Source organism: Sciurus carolinensis, chromosome 4 (assembly GCF_902686445.1).
Source record: "Sciurus carolinensis chromosome 4, mSciCar1.2, whole genome shotgun sequence".
NCBI lineage: Eukaryota > Metazoa > Chordata > Mammalia > Rodentia > Sciuridae > Sciurus > Sciurus carolinensis.
This window is the reverse complement of record NC_062216.1, coordinates 78,765,542-78,785,755: the sequence shown is the minus strand read 5'-3', so window position 1 is coordinate 78,785,755 and position 20,214 is coordinate 78,765,542. Positions and strand designations below refer to the sequence as shown.

Genomic DNA, 20,214 nt, shown 5'->3' with positions numbered 1-20,214 from the left:
GTGTCCTGCTTTTCTTATTCTGTTAAAATGGTGCATTACATCAAGTCAGAATGGCAATTATCAAGAATAGAAGTAATAATAAATTTTGGTGAGGATATGGGGAAAAGGGCACACCCATACGTGGCTGATGGGACCGCAAATTGGTGCAACCACTCTGGAAAGCAGTATGGGGATTCCTCAGAAAACTTGGAATAGAACCACCATTTGATCCAGTTATCCCACTCCTTGGCATATACCCAAAGGACTTAAAATCAGGATACTATAGTGACACAGCCACATCAATGTTCATAGCAGCTCAATTCACAATAGCTAAGATATGGAAACAATCTAGGTGCCCTTCAACAGATGAGTGGATAAAGAAAATGTGGTACATATACACAGTGGAATATTAATCATGAAGAAGAATGAAAATATGGCATTTTCTGGCAAATGGATAGAACTGCAGACTATACTGTTAAATGAAATAAGCCAATCCCCACAAACCAAAGACCAAATGTTCTCTCTGCTATGCAGATGCTGACTCCAATAGGTGGGGCAAGGGAGTGGAAGTTCACTGAATTGGGCAAGGAAGAATTGGGGGAAGGGAGGAGAGATGGGAATGGGAAAGCAGTAGAATGAATTGGACATAACTTTCCTGTGTTCACAATCACTGTAACTGCACACCATGTACAACCACAAGAATGGGAAGTTCTACTCCATGTATGTATGGTATGTCTGAATACACTCTACTGTCATGTATAACTAAAGAGAACAAATTTAAAAAATTAAAAAAAAAGAAATTAGGCCATAAGTTGTTTTACTTAAAGGCATGTGAAAAGAAAATTTCTTTTTTTAAAATAAATATAACTTTTTAAATGGAAAAAAGGTGAATTACATTTGTTTATCTTCTAATGTATCCCTCCGTACTTCTAACCAGGTCATTTATTATGGAGGAAAATCTTGATTATTTATATGTCTCTTTTTCATCCTGATTTTTTTGTGTCTTATACTTTTATTGCCTATTATTCTAATAACTGGAAAATTCTGTAGAGGAAAATTTCCATTTCCCTTGTCTGTACACTCTTTCATGGATATTATTGATGGACAGGACCTTTTGTAAAAGAGACTTGCAGTAGGAGAGTGCAAACTAAGCTTGGAGTTGATTCTGTGACTAATTAAATTTTTTTCTCCTGAAGAGTTTCATGAGATTGTATTCTGATATTTATGTTTTGCAGGTAAAACTCTTCAAGGAAACTTTCCACCAGTTTCATCTCCTGTAACTCCTATCAGAGTTTATTATTGGTGCTTTATCATTATCTTAGTCCTAATTACAATTGTCATTGCACTTCCCATTATTTTGTCAGGTAAGTTACTTTTTCTCCAAACCATGCAATATTTTGTACACATTTATATTATCTATAAATATTCATTTAATTTTGAGCTCCATTATGCATCGGGCACTGTGTAAAGTGCTTGAGATGTATAAGCAAACAAAACACACAAAAAACAATCTCTGCTCCCTTCGAACTTAATTTCTAGCAGGCAGGTACAGGTAAGACTAAACAAGGTAAGAGTGGAACAGGTTGTAATATACAGAGTGTAGCAATGTGATCTTCCTTGGGAAGGTATTTAGCAACATTCTAAAGGGGATGAAAAAGTCATGGTTTCCTAGGGAAACTGTTCCAGACAGAACAAGAAAAGCAAAGCTCTAAGATTTCAGGAGCGTGCTGTAGATAGAGCAGAGTAAGAGTGGAGAAGAGTGATATAATAGTGACAGGGGAAGGTACAGCATCCCCCATTACCTATGGTTTCAGTAACACATGGTCAGCTGTTTTCCAAAAACATTAAATGGAAAATTTCAGAAATGAACAATTTATAAATTTTAAATTACACACTGCTCTGAATAATGTAATAAAGTCTTATGCCATTTTTCTTCATCCTGCCCAAAATTTGAATCATCCCTCTGTCTAATGTATCCATAACCTGCCCATCCATGGAGCTGTCTCCATTATCAGGTTGACTGTCTTGGTATCTGTGTTCTACTAATCCTTATTTAACAATGCCCCTAAAGCTCAAAAGCAGTAATGTTGGCGATTTGGATATACCAAAGAGAAGCCATAAAGGTTGTCTTTTAAGTAAAAGATCTTTTAAGTAAAAAGAACTTTATCAGTGGTATGTATGTATAGGAAAAAACAGGGTATATATAGGGTTCAGTGTTATCCATAGTTTCAGGCATCCTGAGGGCTTGGAATATATCCTCCGTGGACAGCAGGAGCCTTGTAAGTCATTTAAAAACTGGCTTTCACTCTACAATAGGAAGAAAGAAGTTGCCGCATTGAACTTTGATGACTAAAGAATTGACTTCCATAATGAGAATAGACTGTCAGGAGACCAGGATAAAAGCAGGAAGACTTTTTAGGGAAATCTTGTAGAAATCAACTTGAAGTGGTGATGGCTTAGACCTGATGATAAGTGCAGGTGTGGGCAGGGTGGATATTTTGGAAGTTGAACCAACAAATGGGATATAAAATCTTAGGAAGAGAAAAGTCAACAATAAAGAATTTTCTTTTGCGCTGTGGAAAAAATGTATTGCCATTCATTGATCAAGCAAAGCCATGAGTGTAGAAATTTCATTTATGTAACTATTTCCTGACATGTCCCAATCAGAAATGTCATTTCATTAAAGAATAAAGTGAGAAGTGTCCACTTGAAATATTCTCAGGTAGAGGCTTAGCCTTTGACCTAAGTATTTATATCTTATACTTAAGCAGATTGAAAATGCAGGAAAGTATAGGAGAACTACACACCTCTTTAAAAAATATTCAGCCTTTGTAGATAGAGGCAATACATCACCAGATTTCCTTGGAATATTAAAGGACTGCTCAGGTAGAGATGACTTAAAGCAAGAAAATATGTGTATTTTGATTTATAAAAGTGGTCTTCAAATTTTTGCTGTTCCTACAACTTCTATCCACTTTTTCAAGGAGGGGGAATTGAACCTGGGGAGCTCATCCACTGAGTCATATCTCCCTCCAGACATTATATATATAATATATAATATATATTATATATAATGTAATATATATAATATATATTGTTATTAAAATATATATTATATAATATATATTTCATTATTAAAAATGATGTTTTATTTATTATAATTATTGGCATATATGAATTGTAATGAATGGAATTCACCACGATAATTATCATACATGCATACTGCATTCATCAAGTCTTCTAACACTTCTTTATTTTATTTATTTAATTTAATTTAGTTTTTATAAAGAAACAATGTTTAAATTCTTTTTTAAAATATCTTTATTCATTTAAATTAATTATACATGATGGTAGAATGCACTTTGATACATCATATACAACAGAATATAATTTCTCATTCTTCTGGTTATATATGATATAGAATCCCACCCGTCCTATAGTTATATATGTACTAGGGTAATAATGTCTGATTACTCAGCCTTAAAGAAGAATGAAATTATGGCAGTTGCTGGTAAATGTATGGAGCTGGAGAATATCATGATAAGAGAAACAAGCCAATCCCCAAAAACCAAAAGCTGAATGTTTTCTCTGACATGTGGATACTAATTGACAATGGGGGTGGGGCTAGGGAAGAATAGAGTTACTTTAGGTTGGGTAGAGGGGACTGAAGGGAGGAGAGGGGGTACGGGGATAGGAAGGACAGTAGAATGAATCAGACGTTATTACCCTGTATACATAGATAACTATACAACCAGCGGGAATCTTTTATTTAGAGACAGGGTCTTGCTAAGTTGCTTAGGGCCTCGCTAAATTGCTGAGGCTGGCTTTGAACCTCACTGTCCTCCTGCCTTAGCCTCTCAAGTCATCCTACAATTCCTCAGCCTCCCAAGTCATCCTACAAGTTCTAAAACAATTTGAAAAACTATGTATTACCTGACATTTTTCATCAGATATTTAAATAGTTGTAAATGATGTAATTTCTAGCACATCATTAATGTTGGTATATTAAAATTCATCTATTATATTGTCCTACTGGAATATATTCCAATATATCTTTTGGAATATAAATTTTGTCATGATTTGAAACCCATCATTATTATTATTATTTTTTTTTTTTTTTAAATAAGGATGAACCATGTGTCTGGAAGCATAACTCAGTGGTAGAATGCTTGCCTAGCTTGCACGAGGACTTGGGATTGATTTCCCCACCAAAAAATTAACAAATGAATGAGTGAATGAAAGAATTAGTGAATAAATAAAAATTAACAATAAAAAAAGAATAGTTGGTTTGTTTTCTTCAAATGTATTTTCTACTCTAGAATTTTATTGTAGTGAAATATGAGACATCTTTATATTAAGTTGTGTATGTCTTCATGTTTAATATTTTTCATTTTTTCTTACCACTTAATATGTATATATACATTGAAATTTCATTTTTAAAAAATCATATGGTAAGCCCAAATAATTTTTCAAGATTATTTAGAATTATACTTTTAGTAATTCATATTTTAAAATAATTTAATATAAATTTTGATAATATCAAAAAAATATAATTTACATATTATCAAAATTTAAATTGTGATTTAATGCATATACTGCTTTAATAATTTGTCATAATGTAATTTTATGTATAATTCAAATTATGAGTATGTATTAGTTGGGGAGTATGACAAAAAGTATACTAATTCTTCAGTAAATACCTTCACATAGTATATTTAATTCTGGTATTCACCTGCTGCAGTAAATAAATTAAATTATTTAAAAAACTCAGAGACTTTTCCATTAAGAAAACTAATCCTCTGATGAAATTTTTTCTGTGAACAGGAGAGTTGTCTAATGTACTAACCCCTCTCCCAAGACTTAATTGGTCCAGCAGTTAGCATATAATTTTATTTTTTGTTAATAACAAAAGAATATATTAAACATTTTATGTGAGGAAATAAGATGAGAATTGACTATAGGTGGAGTGAATATTTCATAAAGCTATGTAATATGACAAACATATTATTTCATTAAATTAGCCTTAACTAGCTCAATTAATATGCACAAGTCTAGCCAGATAAATATTTTGCGAGAAACTTTTATTTAATGTCACCTAAAATACTTAGCAGTCTCTGAGAATAATTCTGTTATATTAAAATAAACCAATGATACTACTCTTTACAACTATTTGCTTTTATCCTCTTCCCTAAAGACTCATTCTAGGGAATGAGAATTAGGAATAGCTGTAAAGAATCATCTACTCTTAAATCTAAGGGTAAATAAGTCATTTTTGATATTCGATAGCTCTTACCTGATCTCTTTTTGTTTTGCTTTCACTAAACATTCCAAAAAGCAATGCATAATTTTTAGATGTTAAGGGAGGAAAAAGGCAGAGATATGGGATAAAAATATCTATTCTTCCAATAAGCTATACTCTGAAATCTTGTTGGTTTCAGGACATCTACCAATGGCCAATGGCCAAAATATTTTTACACACATTTAACAATACACACACACACACACACACACACACACAATCAGACAATACAGGAAGTCCCAGATCTTTCTTTTGGTATCAAAAGAAGCATTTTGAATGGTGTCATACTTTGTGTACTGGAAGCTTTTGCATCCCTCAAGAAATGCATGATATGCGGGCTGGGGAGATAGCTCAGCTGGTAAAGTGTTTGCCTCATAATCACAAGGCCCTGAGTTCGATCCCCAGTACTGCAAAAAATAAAAAAATAAAAAATAAATAAATAAGAAATGCATGATAGTAAAATATAGGACGAGTAAGGAGTTTTCCTTTCTGCTGTGAATAGCGGGGAGGACGACCCCAGAAAGGGGAGCAGATACCCACATGAATATCACTGGACAGATGATTATTATGCTTGAGATAAGACTTGGTGATGAGTCAGGAATGCAACAATCTATATACATACTTTAAAATGGACCACAGGATTATAAAATGAAAAAAAAGTAAATAAGAGAGATGAAAAGTTTACTTATTATTATTACTTGTGGTTGTCTCAATTTTAGCAAAAACGACCAAGCCAATCTTAGAGAACCCTGTGTTTGCTACCTGCCCAAAAGATTGGATTGGATTTGGAAGCAAGTGTTTTTATTTTTCTGACGATATAGGGAATTGGACATTCAGTCAGACCTTTTGTGCTTCCTTAGAAGCCAGTCTTGTTCAGTTTGAAAGCCATGAGGAACTGGTAAGAAAAGTTTTTGGATCACTTTTTTCTTTAGAATTCTTTGCCCCATGAGTGGTTTAGGCTGCATAAAGTTAAAGCTGAAATATGACAAAAGATTCCATTCAGAAAGAATTTGTGGCATAAGATACATATTAGCGTGTGCCATTTGTTGAGGGTATATTCTTGGCCTGGAACTCTGAGTCATTTCAGATACGTGGGCATACTAACCTGCAAGATTAGATATACTGTTCTCCTTCTACTCATAAATATGGTAATCAGATAATTTGTCATCTGCATTGATACATGTTGGATATTGAAAGTGGACACTAAAAACTTCGTGCTGGAATGACAGGCATTGGCTGTGATTTCCCCAAATTTGAATATATGGTCACTGACAAAGAAATCTAGTGTCATAGATATTAAATGACTTAACTGGGGATCGAGGACTAGTCTAACTCCAAAATCTATTCTCAATTATACCATGCTGCCACCTGCAAAAGAGAAGGCTGTAGGGAAAATAAACTCCAGAACTTTCTGAAATACAGAAACACATGTTTTCACTTTCTGTGTTTTATGACAGAATTTCCTGATAAGATATAAAGGCCTTTCTGATCATTGGATTGGCCTTAACAGAGAATCATCACATCACGTTTGGAAGTGGACAGACAAAACTGAATATAAATCCTCGTAAGTTTTCAGACTTCTTTTTCTTCTATCGTTTTCATGTGTGGTTATGTGTGTGACTTGTGTTTATGAGATGAGAAAAGGTATCCACATGGAAAGCGCATTGCACTAGCAGATAAGAAATATGAGTCCTGGACTCAGCAGTAGAGAGTGTGCTTAGTATGCTCAAGGCCCTAGATTCAATCCCCACTAAATTCCTAAATTCACCCCCCAAAAATATAAATATTTTTATGCTCTTCCTTGACTACCTGAGTCTTTAGAAAGAAGATCCCTTATTGTGATTTCACTTGACATCTTTAGCAGGATGACAGCATCTGGCATAGTTCTTGCAGTCACTTACACTGATTTAGAAATTTGCTGATACACAGGGAGGGTTGTAAAATCCTAGGAAGCCACTGAGGACTGATACCTGTAAAACTACACTCTTTACACTGCTGCATCCATTTATAAAAGCAAGTTTCCAGAGAAGCTTTGGGAATATCTTCTAAAATTTTATTGCCAGAAGGAAGTCAGTGGATAAATCCATTTGATGGGTTAATAATTTTAATGGATACTTGTTGGTAACTGTAGGCAGTTGGGGCATGGCTAGAGGAAGTAGATACACTGACATTCCAACCTGAGACATTAGATGCACTGTTATCCTTCTATTCAGAAAAACATAATCAGATAATTTCTCATCCACATTGCATATGTTGGATATTGAAAGTGGGCATTAAAAACATTGTGCTGAGTGACAGGCATAGGTTGCAACTTCCCCAAATTTGGATATATGGCACTCAGTGGGGGTGTGCCCTTGGGGACCCTACCTAGTTCCTGCCCCTTCCCTATGCGTGCCCCTGCTTCCTGAGTGCAGTGAGCTGAGTTTACCTCTGCCATGCCTTTCTACCATGATGCTCTTCCTCACATCGGCCCAAAGCAACAGAGCTAGCTGACCATGGACTGAAACCTCTGAAACAATGAGCCAAAAGAAGCCTTAGCTCCTTTAAATTGTTTCTAGCACTATGAACATTACAATGGTGGTATTTTGAATGTAATCATCTCATTGGAACAGGTAAAATATAGGGCCACGATCACTTCCATCAAAAAAGTTAAACTCTTCCAGGAACTTAGTAGTAAGTAATTTAAAAAACTTTTCATACATTTATGAAACAATTGGAGAGAAGACTAAATACAATCTTCAGGGAAGGCCACCAATGACAACAGTTTGGAGACAGCAGCAAGCATCAGTTAAATACCTAATCAATAACATAAATGGGTTTGGTATAGATGAATAATAAACCCATGTGATTCAAGCAAAGACCTTGAGAATGAAAGGAAACTAAATGCAAAAATAGCATATATTATCAATGACTGACACATTTCTCTTGTTCACATTAAAAAACATGGAGGGTTGATGCTGGACATTATAGTGGAGAAGTGAATGTCCAACCTATGCATATTTAATATTTTTGTGTCTGGTTTTAGGTTTTCCATCAAAGGAGATGGAGAATGTGCCTACCTGAATGATAATGGAATCAGTAGTGCCAGGCACTACACAGACAGGAAGTGGATATGTAGCAGACCAAACAGCTATGTCCACAAGTGTGGAATTATGTCAGGTTCTTCAAAATAAAGCAGGTTAGAGGGATGCTTTGTAACTTGTTATATACAGTTGCTGCTCCATTCTTTAATTTGCCCATCATTAAATTGTTATCTATATACATTCACAAATTTACTGACAACCAAGTTGCAAACTGTCCTGGCAATATCAAAGTACAGGAATCTGAAAGGGTATGATTCTAAACTAAACAGGTGTTTTGGTATGAGTTGATAACTTATATTTTGAACCTAGAGTATAATCCATATCAGTGAACTCCACTTCTTTGGACAGTTATAAAACTTTTCTTATATAGTCAGTACTTACTTTGAATGAATGGGACCATAGAAATGAGTAGACAACTGAAATCATGCAAATGATTTAATAGTCAATGAAAAATTATAATTGGCTTGAGACCGTTAACATTTTGTTAAGCCACCCCAAATTCTCTTAACAATAAATGAAAATTCAAAAAGTACTAAAATTAATATTTATTTTATATTCTAGAATATTACAAGCAGTGACAAAGTGTTTTTTACACTTTAATTTTCAATATTTGTGTTTTCGATTACAGAGTAATAAATAAATAACTACTATACTTTAAAAAAGGCCATTTTATCTTACCCTTTATTAGATTTAAAATCCTCCTTCAATTTAAGATCAAATGACAGATAATTACTTGAACTCTTCATTTATTGGATACCTAATCTCAATATGGCTTATTTATTATTGAGTTTTAAAAACAAAATGTTTAAAATTTTATAGCATTAGCTACACTGTACTGATGAGTCCCAAAAAGGACGAAATAACAAGTTACAATTCATCCCTTCCATCTTTCCTACTTTATTGATGTATTTGTCTATTTCTCCTTGTAATTCTTCTTTTTAAATTTTTTTATTAGTGCATTGCAATTATATATAATAGTGGAATTCATGATGCCACATTTCTTCAAGCATACACCACAAATGATCAGTCTCCTCCCCAGTCCCTTCCCTGCCCCTTCCCTCCTCCCTGTCCCTGGTTCACTCTCTCTACTCCAGGGAGCTCCCTTTATTGTTGTTGTGGTGTTATTATTGCTACTTTAGTTGGTGGTGCACTATAATCACATATAAAAGTTGGATTCATTGTGGTGTCATTGTATATGGACGTGACATACTCATTTGATTTCTCTTATATATGGAACCTAAAGGGAAAAAAGGAGTTAAAAAAAAGAGGATCATGAAAATAGAAGTGAGACCAATAGAGGAAGAGGATTGAGCGGGGAGGCGGGAGGATATGGGGAATGACTGGGGAATGAAATCCACCAAATTATGTTATATTTATGTAATCTTCATAAATGTATTTCTATATTTTTATAAAATATTCATTATATTTAAAATCTGCTATTGTTTATTATATGAAGGAAAGCCCATTTCATTCAGGAAACAAATGTTTCTTTTTTCCTTGTCACTGTAGATTTTTGCTTTGCAATTCATTTCATTTCAGGCTTCATAATCTAATGCGTGATGTACTTCTCTATCCCTAGAGACTAGCACAGTGTGTAAATAAAGATGTGTTCAAAGCATACCTGTGGAATGAGCAGTGCCTTCATGACTATGAGATTTTGTCCTATAGGCTTAGCATCAATCACTTTTCTCACAAAATAAGGTTAAGTTCCACAAAAATCCAGAAAGAAAAGATAAGCAGATTTTTATATTGATAAACTGTGTGTGACTAAGTCACAAATGAAATTTGAGTCAAATTATTACTCTTACTGACCTAGTATTCTTTATAAACTAGGTTCTAAACTATAAACTTAAAACATGGATTCCCTTATTGGCCACCTATGATCTTGGTAAATTGTGTAGCCCTCCTACCAGAGTTTTTTCATAAGGAAACTGAATATACTAATACCAGCACCACAGATTAGTTGTAAGAGTCAAATAAAATTGTACAAAGAACTCTCTTGCTAATCTGTGTATCTGACTTATGTAAAATTTTTGGTGAAAATGTTCTTCCATTATTGCTCAGTGGAAATAAAAGTAAAACTAACACCAAAAGTTCAGTCTTCAAAATGATCTTGCTATAAGCAACAGGAAGTCAGTGAGCTATTCAAATAAAATTTTATTACTTCAGGGAATTCACCACTAGTTGAATTAATCATTCAAAGCACATGTGGGAAATTCTTCTTTACAGGAGCTAATAAATGCTTTACAACATGTTACAGGAACAATGTCAGATAATTTGGGATTCACCCATTTCCCACATTAAATCCATTCTGATGTATTCTTTACATTGCAACTGAACCCATCATTCTAATCCAACATATAATCAGGTCATTCTCTGCATAGAACTTCAATGGCTCCAATTTTGCTTTTAGTGTGTACAACTTAAACCCCTAATGATAATTGAGGCCATATAATGACACTGCTTTCTTTTCCATCTTCTTCTCTCATTCACTCCCTTCATAATCTTCTAAATTTGACACAAAAAATTATATCTCTAGTTAATTTTCTGCTAGTGTACAGACTCCCACCTTTGGGAAGGGTCTCAGAAGAGGCAACTTTTTAAGTCAGAAACTCCATGGTGTTCATGTCCAATGAACCATCAAGTCTATTTTCTAGTGATGATTTTACAATTCTAAAAGCAATCAGGGCATGGCTATCCCAAAGTAATTGCATTAAAGCCCCATTAGCAGCTACAGTTTCAAAGACTTAAGTGCTAGTGTAGATGAGAATGGATGAGGGTAAGAGGGGTCAACTCTGGGTGTGGAAAATGGGTAGAGAGCTGCAAATATAGAGAAGTAGCTTGTTCTGCTCTGCTTGGTCTTTGTTTAATCAACAGTTCCCATGCATGTGCTTTATGACCTCTATGTTAGTTCATATTTCCCCATCCTTGTGTTGCTTCCCTAATCTAAACCTCAGTACATTGTTTCTCTTAATCAATTTCCTCATTTCCCAATCAGAATGCAGTTACAAACAGGAAGAGCCACTGTGGCTTTTCCTTCATTATGTTCTTAGTACTTTGTGTAGTCCCTGGGAGGTGGTAGGGACTCCATAAATGTCTAGTAAATGAATTAATCTATTTGTATACAGTTTTCTTCTGTCTTATTTTTAAAACATCATATGTAGTCTTAATAGTTTGTGGCAAGTTTTCTTAAAAAGATGTAGTTCTTGTGTGGCATGGAATATACTACATAGACTTCTGGGTGTCTTGCTTTGTGTAAAGGAAAGTACAGCAGTGGCACAAACTCTCCCCAAAATACCCAGAAATATTTAAGAGTTCCTGATATTGGGGGAAAGTTTCAGACTTCTCACCATTAAGTATGATGTTAGCTACAGGTTTTTATTTAACTTTTTTTTTTTTTTAACATATTCTTTGTCAAAGTGAGAAAGTTCCTCTCTATTTTTAGTTTCCTGACCTTTTTTTTTTTTTTTAATTGTGAATGGGTGTTGGGCTTTGTCATAGTTTTGCATTGGTATGGTTAAGTGATTTTGTTTTACTCAACTGTTATCATAGTTTCCGTTAACTAATTTTTGAATGTTAAACCAGTCTTGTATACTGGGGTAAATCCCACTTGACTGTGGTATATAATTCTTTCCATACATTTAATTTGCTAATTTGTCATGAGACCTGCTGGTTTGTAGTTTTCTTTTCTTGTAATGCCTTTGTCTGGCTTTAGTATCAGGGTAATGTTAAGCCTCACAGAGTTAAGGATTCTCTCTGTGTCTATCTTCTGAAAGTCCTCCTGAAGAATTCTATATTTTTGTGTCCTTTCTCATCCTCATCATAATTAAATATATAATAGCCCATCCTTTGTTAAATTCTGTTAGGTCACTAAGTTGCCAAATTCCATGCTAGTGATTATAGAGTTTAGCTTAGAGCACAGACTGAGTACAGAGTGAAGAGTGTGGATTTAGACTGCTTGGGTTTGAATGCCAGCTCTATTACTTATGAAGCCTTGGAACGTTGGACAACTCTAAATTGTGTATCACTTTACTGAGAGTTTGTTATAATGAATAAGCAAGTGTGTATATGGTTAAATTTTGGCAATATTTTTAGCATAGAAATAAATTTTATTTTTAATAAAATTAAAAAATTAGTTAAAATACAATATTAAAACTAAGATTATATTGCTAAAAACATCAAAATGTCCTGAAATATTTGTTTGTTGGGAGTTTCTTTTAAGGGAAAAAAATTTTCCCATGTTCTCAGTCCTTAGCCCAGTAGCTTGTACAAAGTAAGTGTTCTATAAATGATTATTGAGGTTTATTATAAAGGGCATATAGTCCAAAGGTTAGGTTCATAAACATATCACCATCAAGCTTTCTGAGCTTAAATCCCAAATCTGCTGGTGTGAGCTGAGGAACTGTGAGAAAATTGCCTCAAGTCTTGTTCCTAATTTCCTCATCTGTTACATAGACAGGATAAATCTACTTAGTGAACTTGTGAGGAAAAATAAGTTATTATACAAAAAGTATGTAGGCTATGACCTCTTTTCTGTGTCTTTTATATATTGTAAAACCACTGTCAAATATCTGAGGAACTACTTTTCAAAACCTCTGTGGTCCATTGTTTATTCTGTATTTTAAATTCTCAAAATATTTGGACAGAAAACTTATTTTAGGACTTGTATAAATCACTAAATATGAAGCATACATTAAAAAACTTCTTAGTAGATTTTGCCCTTGCCAACAACTTCCCTCATTCCCAATCAGTTGTGTAATTGGTTGACTCTACCCTCTGGGACCAAGAGATGATTTCAATGTTCTTTCACAACAGACTGCCTCATATGACCTGGGTTGCAAAAAGCCATGCATTATTGTACAAGACACACAGAATTTATACTTAACCCTATAGTGGAAAGGTCATAGAAAAATTCATTGCAAATTTACTGTGTAAAAGTATATTAAAGAATTTTACAGAAATAAAGTGTTTAGATCACATCTGGTGCAAAGGAAACCTTCACTATCAAAATAGGATTTTTTTATAACCAACATTATTGTCACCTTTATCATCCTTCATGGGAATGGCACCTATTACAGATATAGAATTCAAGGGTCAAAATTTAACCATCATGGTCACTCTGGGTTTAAATATTTCTCAGAGTAGTAATTGCTCCAAATGACCTCCTTTGAACAGAAATGCTCAGCAAAACAATAACTCCATTTCTCTACCTATGACTGAACTTTGCAAAACAAATATGAAGAGGAAAGAGTTGTTTGGTCTTAGGCAATGTTTGTCATCTGGCATTATTACCAGAATTGAATGTTTACCCTTTGCTGCTCAAACAAAACTCAGGAGACAAGTTAGTGAAATAAATAAAGCAGGCCTTAAGGAAGATGGGAGACTTTTCTGTCTCAGATCTCCATCCCTCAGGGACTCAGAAGAGTCAACAGATTTTATGAGATGATATGGAGTACTATGGGACAAAAGGCAAGAAATATACAAATGTAAATTTAGTTAGGCAGTGGAGCCAGAGAGTTGTGTATAATTCAGTTTTTTTTAACTGTTGTTGGTGTCCATCAGATTTTGAGAACAGTTTCATTTTCCATTCCGAGCAAAAGGAAACTGGGATGCATAAAAACAAAATACCAGGAAATCGGAAAGCAAAAAACATGTCCAGGTTTTTCATTTCTAAGGCGTCAAATTACAGGATGTGCAGTTCTTTCTTGTCTAATCTAGAGGCCTATATTTGGTTTTATTTGCGTAACACATCTGTTACCTAACACAGAACAGATGGTTCAAGGTATGGAGTATGAAATAGAACTAGATGTATTTCATGCTTTTTACAATGATATCAAAGTGGATTTTACTGTCATTTATAACTAAAAAGAACCAATTAAAAAATAAGAAAAATTACTAAGTGACTGTGTCACACTGCAGGCAGAGAAGGGTCAAGGACTCGTTTTCTAGCTATACTAGCATGTTTCAGTCTTTCTTTTTTTTTTTATTGTTGTTGTTGTTGTTTTTAACAAACTGATATACAGTATCAATTCTTGGTGAAAATTCCACAGAAGGACTTGAGCTGTAAAGATTCCTTTGGAGTTCAAAATATGTTTGCCATGCATCTAACTATGACATAGAAAACTACAAGAACCCTTCTCCCAATTCTAGTGCCAACCTGGGTAATAACCTGAAATCTACTCCCTGTTAATGTGTTCGGAATTAATATTATGAGGACCCTGTAACTACTGCTTACAAGTCTAAAAGTCAGCAATACTTGGAATATTCCATATCTAGATAATTCCCATTTCTCTGAAATTTTTATGATTCCACAGTCTTATCAGTCTTATCATTTCTTGCTATTTTGAACCTACAAACACTGTGCACATGTATATCTATATGTGCGTGTGTGGGTGTATGAGATGAAAATAAATTGTTAAGATTACAGAGATTTAAATCAATATGTATTTAAGAAAGGAAAAACTAGAAGGAGATTTTTTTTGTAAATGCATTTATTTTAATCAATAACATGAAACTTGAAAAATAATTTAAATTCACAGATCATAGTTCTTTAATTAATGCTAAGAACATAAGTGATAGTTATGACAGCCTTCCCCATCACCCCATTCTGTGCTTCTTTTTCTTTTAACTAGCATTTTAACTGAAAAAGTTTCCTGTCTGCAGCTATCTTCTAATTGGGACCTTATTTTTAAATTGGCTGCTATCAGAGCTGTGATAGCACAATAAATTGGAGGGTAGTCTGCCTTACGAACTACTCCCAGAAATCACAGTTCTCCTAGGGGAGGTATACCTAGGTTTGTAGTGAGTGCCTTTTTCCTGGTGTTAAACGATTTGACATCCAGATCACCACAGTTCTTATAGCCAGGAGCTGTTTCTCATCTCAGAAGTCAAATCTAGGGACGGTGGTGATCCATGGTAATGGTCCCGTGAACAGACCACATCCTAGTTTGTCATGGGATAGACATTTTGCCACAGATGTTAAGTTGAGGGGAGGAGTTGGTCATAGAAACTGAAGAGTCAGCGACTATTAGGCCAGTGGCGACCATCTATAGAATTTTTTCATTCTGAATCCTATCTTACCTGCGGAGATATGGGGAGTGGGTCAGAAAAGTCTATCCAATGAGGTACTGCTATCTTCAAGATATAGAGTATCTTACCAAACTTCAGAGTACATTCTCTTGACAGAAGAAAATTCAGAGCATGATTTTTTTTCTATCATCATCTGACTGTCCAGACATATATTTTGTCCATTTTATCTCAAAATTTTTTATACACAGAGGGTGTCTATACCCTGGCCCTCATTTGATTCATTAAGTCATCTAGAGAAGTTTTCCAAAACTTATCAAATGCTGCTATTGGTATATCTGATATTTTAAGGAAAGGTAATGATTGTTGAAATCCAAGAAGACAGGTATGTGACCCAGAGTTTATGGAATTAGTAACTCCTTTGAAAGTTGATCCAGTATAGAAGGTATTCGGTTGAATCTCAATTTTGCCATTTATTCTATAATGTGTGCAATGGTTTTCAGCATCATATTCCTCATCTGAAAAATAAGGATAAGTTATTAATACTTCACAGGAATTTGGAGGAGTATATAGGCACTTGGTATGCAGCACAACATAAAAGTAGGGTTTTTTTTTTAATTTTTAAAAGTAATTAGAAAGAAATTTCATTAAAAAGTAGTATGTCTTGAAGCTGCATGCCCAGAAATCTGGATTGGTTTCCAATGAAACTGGTTTCATTTTTGTTAACACGATGAGTTAGACACCAAGTCATAGATTTTGTGATTCACAAGATGATGATATTTCAGGTTGAAACCCTCCAGGAACTGGCAAGACAACAGCTCTGGCCACAATCAAGACCAAGCCCCACCGGGATGTGGTTCTATATGGGTATGTCAAAAAGACTGTTTTTGATACCTAAGTGCATACTGGTATTTTTTAGCACAGGGAGAGACGAATGCAGCATGTTTGTGGCAGAAACATGGCCAGAGCAAGCCAGAGCCTTTTTTGACTTTTGAGCCAGAACTATGCAAATAAGGATTAGAAAGTTACAGGTAAAAATACAACTTTAAATTTTGTATCAACTTAGTAACATTGTCTTAACATAAATCAAGCAGGAATGATGTCCAAGCAGGAAGCTTCAAGAATCTATACCTTCACCTAAACAACAATTGAACTGTCAGAAACTGTGAAGTAACTGCATATGCTCTTCAACTACAATGGGATTATTTTCCTAAAACTCATTGTAATTCAAATACCATAACCTGAATATGCATTCAATATAGCTTACCTATGGAACATTGCAGCTTAGCAACATAATATGCCCTGGAGTATTTTTTTTTTTCTTACTGTAAACAAAAGGGATACATGTTGTTTCTCTGTTTGTACATGGCGTAAAGGCATACCATTTGTGTAATCATAAATTTACATAGGGTAATGTTGTTTGATTATTTCTGTTATTTTTTTCCTTCCTCCCACCCCTCCCACCCCTCCCACCCCTCTTTTCCCTCTATATAGTCCTTCCTTCCTCCATTCTTGCCCCCCTCCCACCCGCCCATTATGTGTCATCATCCGCTTATCAGCGAGATGATTCATCCTTTGATTTTTTGAGATTGGCTTATCTCACTTAGCATGATATTCTCCAATTTCAACCATTTGCCTGCAACTGCCATAATTTTATTGTTTATGGTTGAGTAATATTCCATTGTATATATATATATATACCACAGTTTCTTTATCCATTCATCAATTGAAGGACATCTAGGTTGGTTCCACAATCAGGCTATTGTGAATTGAGCAGCTATGAACACTGATGTGGCTGCATCTCTGTAGTAAAGTTGATTTTAAGTCCTTTGGGTATAGACGGAGGAGTGGGATAGCTGGGTCTAATGGTGATTCCATTCCAAGCTTTCTGAGGAATCTCCATACTGCTTTCCAGAGTGGCTGCACTAATTTGCAACCCCACCAGCAATGTATGAGTGTTCCTTTTTCACCACATCCTTGCCAACACCTATTGTTGCTTGTATTCTTGATAATCACCATTATAATTGGGGTGAGATGGAATCTTAGGGTAGTTTTGATTTGCATTTCTCTTATTACTAGAGATGTTGAATATTTTTTCATATATCTGTTGATTGCTTGTACATCTTCATCTGTGAAGTGTCTGCTCATTTCCTTAGCCCATTTGTTGATTGGATTATTTGTATTCTTGGTGTAGAGTTTTTTGAGTTCTTTATAGATTCTAGAAATCAGTGCTCTATCTGAAGTATGAATGGCAAAGATTTTCTCCCACTCTGTAAGCTCTCTCTTCACATTACTGATAGTTTCCTTTGCTGAGAGAAAGCTTTTCAGTTTGAATCTATCCCAGTTATTGATTCTTGCTTTTATTTCTTGTGCTATGGGAGTTCTGTTAAGGAAGTCCGATCTTGGGCCGATATGTTGAAGATTAGGACCTACTTTTTCTTCTATAAGATGAAGGGTCTCTGGTCTGATTCCGAGTTCCTTGATCCACTTTGAGTTGAGTTTTGTGCAGGGTGAGAGATAGGGGTTTAGTTTCATTCTGTTGCATATGGATTTCCAGTTTTCCCAGCACCATTTGTTGAAGAGGCTATCTTTTCTCCATTGCATATTTTTGGCACCTTTGTCTAGTATGAGAAAATTGTATTTATTTGGGTTTGTGTCCATGTCCTCTATTCTGTACCACTGATCTACTTGTCTATTTTGGTACCAATACCATGCCGTTTTTATTACTATTGCTTTTTAGTATAGTCAAAGTTCTGGTATTGCAATACCTCCTGCTTCTCTCTTCCTACTAAGGATTGCTTTAGCTATTCTGGGTTTCTTATTCTTCCAGATGAATTTCATGATTGCTTGCTCTATTTCTGCAAGGTATGTCATTGGGATTTTAATTGGAATTGCATTGAGTTTGTATAGCACTTTGGTAGTATGGCCATTTTGACACTATTAATTCTGCTTATCCAAGAACATGGGAGATCTTTCCATCTTCTAAGGTTTTCTTTAATTTCTTTCTTCAGTGTTCTGTAGTTCTCATTGTAGAGGTCTTTCACCTCTTTTGTTAGATTGATTTCCAAGTATTTTATTTTTTTTGACGCTACTGTGAATGGGGTAGATTTCCTAAATTCTCTTTCTGAAGATTCATCACTTATGTATAAAAATGCATTAGATTTATGAGCATTGATCTTGTAACCTGCTACTTTACTGAATTCACTTATGGGTTTTAAAAGTTTTCTGGTGGAATTTCCCAGTTCCTCTAAATATATAATCATGTCCTCAACAAATAAAATAGTTTGAATTCTTCTTTTCCTATTAGTATCCATAGGATACTATTAGTATTTCTATTAGTATCTTTTGTCTGTCTAATTGCTCTGGCTAGAGTTTCGAGGACAATGTTGAATAGAAGTGCTAAAAGAGAACATCCCTGCCTTGTTCCAGTTTTTAGGGGGAATGCTTTCAGTTTTTCACCATTTAGAATGATATTAGCCATGGGCTTAGTGTAGATGGCCTTTACAATGTTAAGGAATGTTCCCACTATCCCTATTTTTTCTAGTGTTTTGAGCATGAAGGGATGCTGTATTTCATCAAATGCTTTTTCTGCATCTATCGAAATAATCATGTGATTCTTGACTTTAAGTCTGTTGATATGGTGAATGATATTTATTGATTTCCAGATGTTGAACCAACCTTGCATCCCTGGGATAAAACCCACTTGATCGTGGTGCAATATCTTTTTAATATATTTTTGTATGCAATTTGCTAAAATTTTGTTGAGAATTTTTGCATCAATGTTCATTAAGGATATTGGTCTGAAATTTTCTTTCCTCAATATGTCTCTGGTTTAAGTATCAGAGTGATATTGGCTTCATAGAATTGAGTTTGGGAGGGTTCCCTCCTCTTCTATTTTATGGAATACTTTGAGGAGTATTGGAATGAGCTCTTCTTTAAAGGTATTGTAGAACTTGGCTGAGAACCATCTCGTCCAGGACTTTTCTTTGTTGGTCAGCTTTTGATGACTTCTTCTATTTCATTACTTGAAATTGATCTATTTAAATTGTGTAGTCCTCCTGGTTCAGTTTAGGTAATTCAGATGTCTCTAGAAACCTGTTGATGTCTTTGGGATTTTCTGTTTGTTGGAGTAGAGATTTTCAAAATAGCTTCTAATTATGTTTTGTATTTCACTCGTGTCTGTTGTGATATTTCCTTGTTCATTCTGAATTTTAGTAATTTGAGTTTTCTCTCTCTTTCTCTTTGTTAGTGTGGCTAAGGGTATATCAATTTTGTTTATTTTTTCAAAGAACCAACTATTTATTTTGTTAATTTTTTTATTGTTTCTTTTGTTTCAATTTCGTTGATTTCGGCTCTGAGTTTAACTATTTCCTGTCTTCTTCTACTTTTGGTGTTGGTCTGTTCTTCTTTTTCTAGGGCTTTAAGTTGTAGTGTTAAGTTGTTTATTTGTTGATTTTTTTCTTCTTTTGTTGAATGTGCTCCATGAAATAAGTCTTACTCTAAATACTGCTTTCATAGTGTCCCAGAGATTTTGATATGATGTGTCTTGGTTCTCGTGTACTTCTAAGAAATTTTTATTTCCCTCCCAATGTCTTCTGTTGTCCATTCATCATGTAATAGCATATTATTTAATCTCCAGGTGTTGGAGTAGTTCCTGTTTTTTATTCTGTCATTTATTTCTAATTTCAATCCATTATGATCTGATAGAATACAAGGTAGTATCTCTATCTTCTTGTATTTGCTAACATTAGCTTTGTGGCATACAATATGGTCTATTTTGGAGAAGGATCCATGTGCTGCTGAGAAGAAAGTGTATTCACTCTTTGT

The 20,214-nt window shown here is 34.5% G+C and overlaps 1 protein-coding gene across 10 annotated transcripts in view; it reads left to right on the top strand.

Annotated features, from left to right (window-relative positions):
- LOC124982295 (C-type lectin domain family 2 member D11-like) overlaps positions 1–20,214 on the top strand; it is a 68,120-nt gene that overhangs the window by 4,179 nt on the left and 43,727 nt on the right. For 7 of the 10 annotated variants that reach the window (XR_007108237.1, XR_007108239.1, XR_007108241.1 and 4 more), the window contains exons 3-6: positions 1,215–1,343; positions 5,998–6,176; positions 6,736–6,842; positions 16,173–16,254. Coding sequence is in view for 4 of the 10 variants with exons in the window: in XM_047548678.1 (XP_047404634.1) it covers positions 1,215–1,343; positions 5,998–6,176; positions 6,736–6,842; positions 16,173–16,254 (497 nt within the window). In the remaining 6 variants the exon portion in view is untranslated. Of the gene's footprint in view, positions 1–1,214; positions 1,344–5,997; positions 6,177–6,735; positions 6,843–8,303; positions 8,457–16,172; positions 16,294–20,214 lie in introns of those variants that run through there. The other 3 variants (XR_007108238.1, XM_047548679.1, XM_047548681.1) reach the window with 3 other exon arrangements.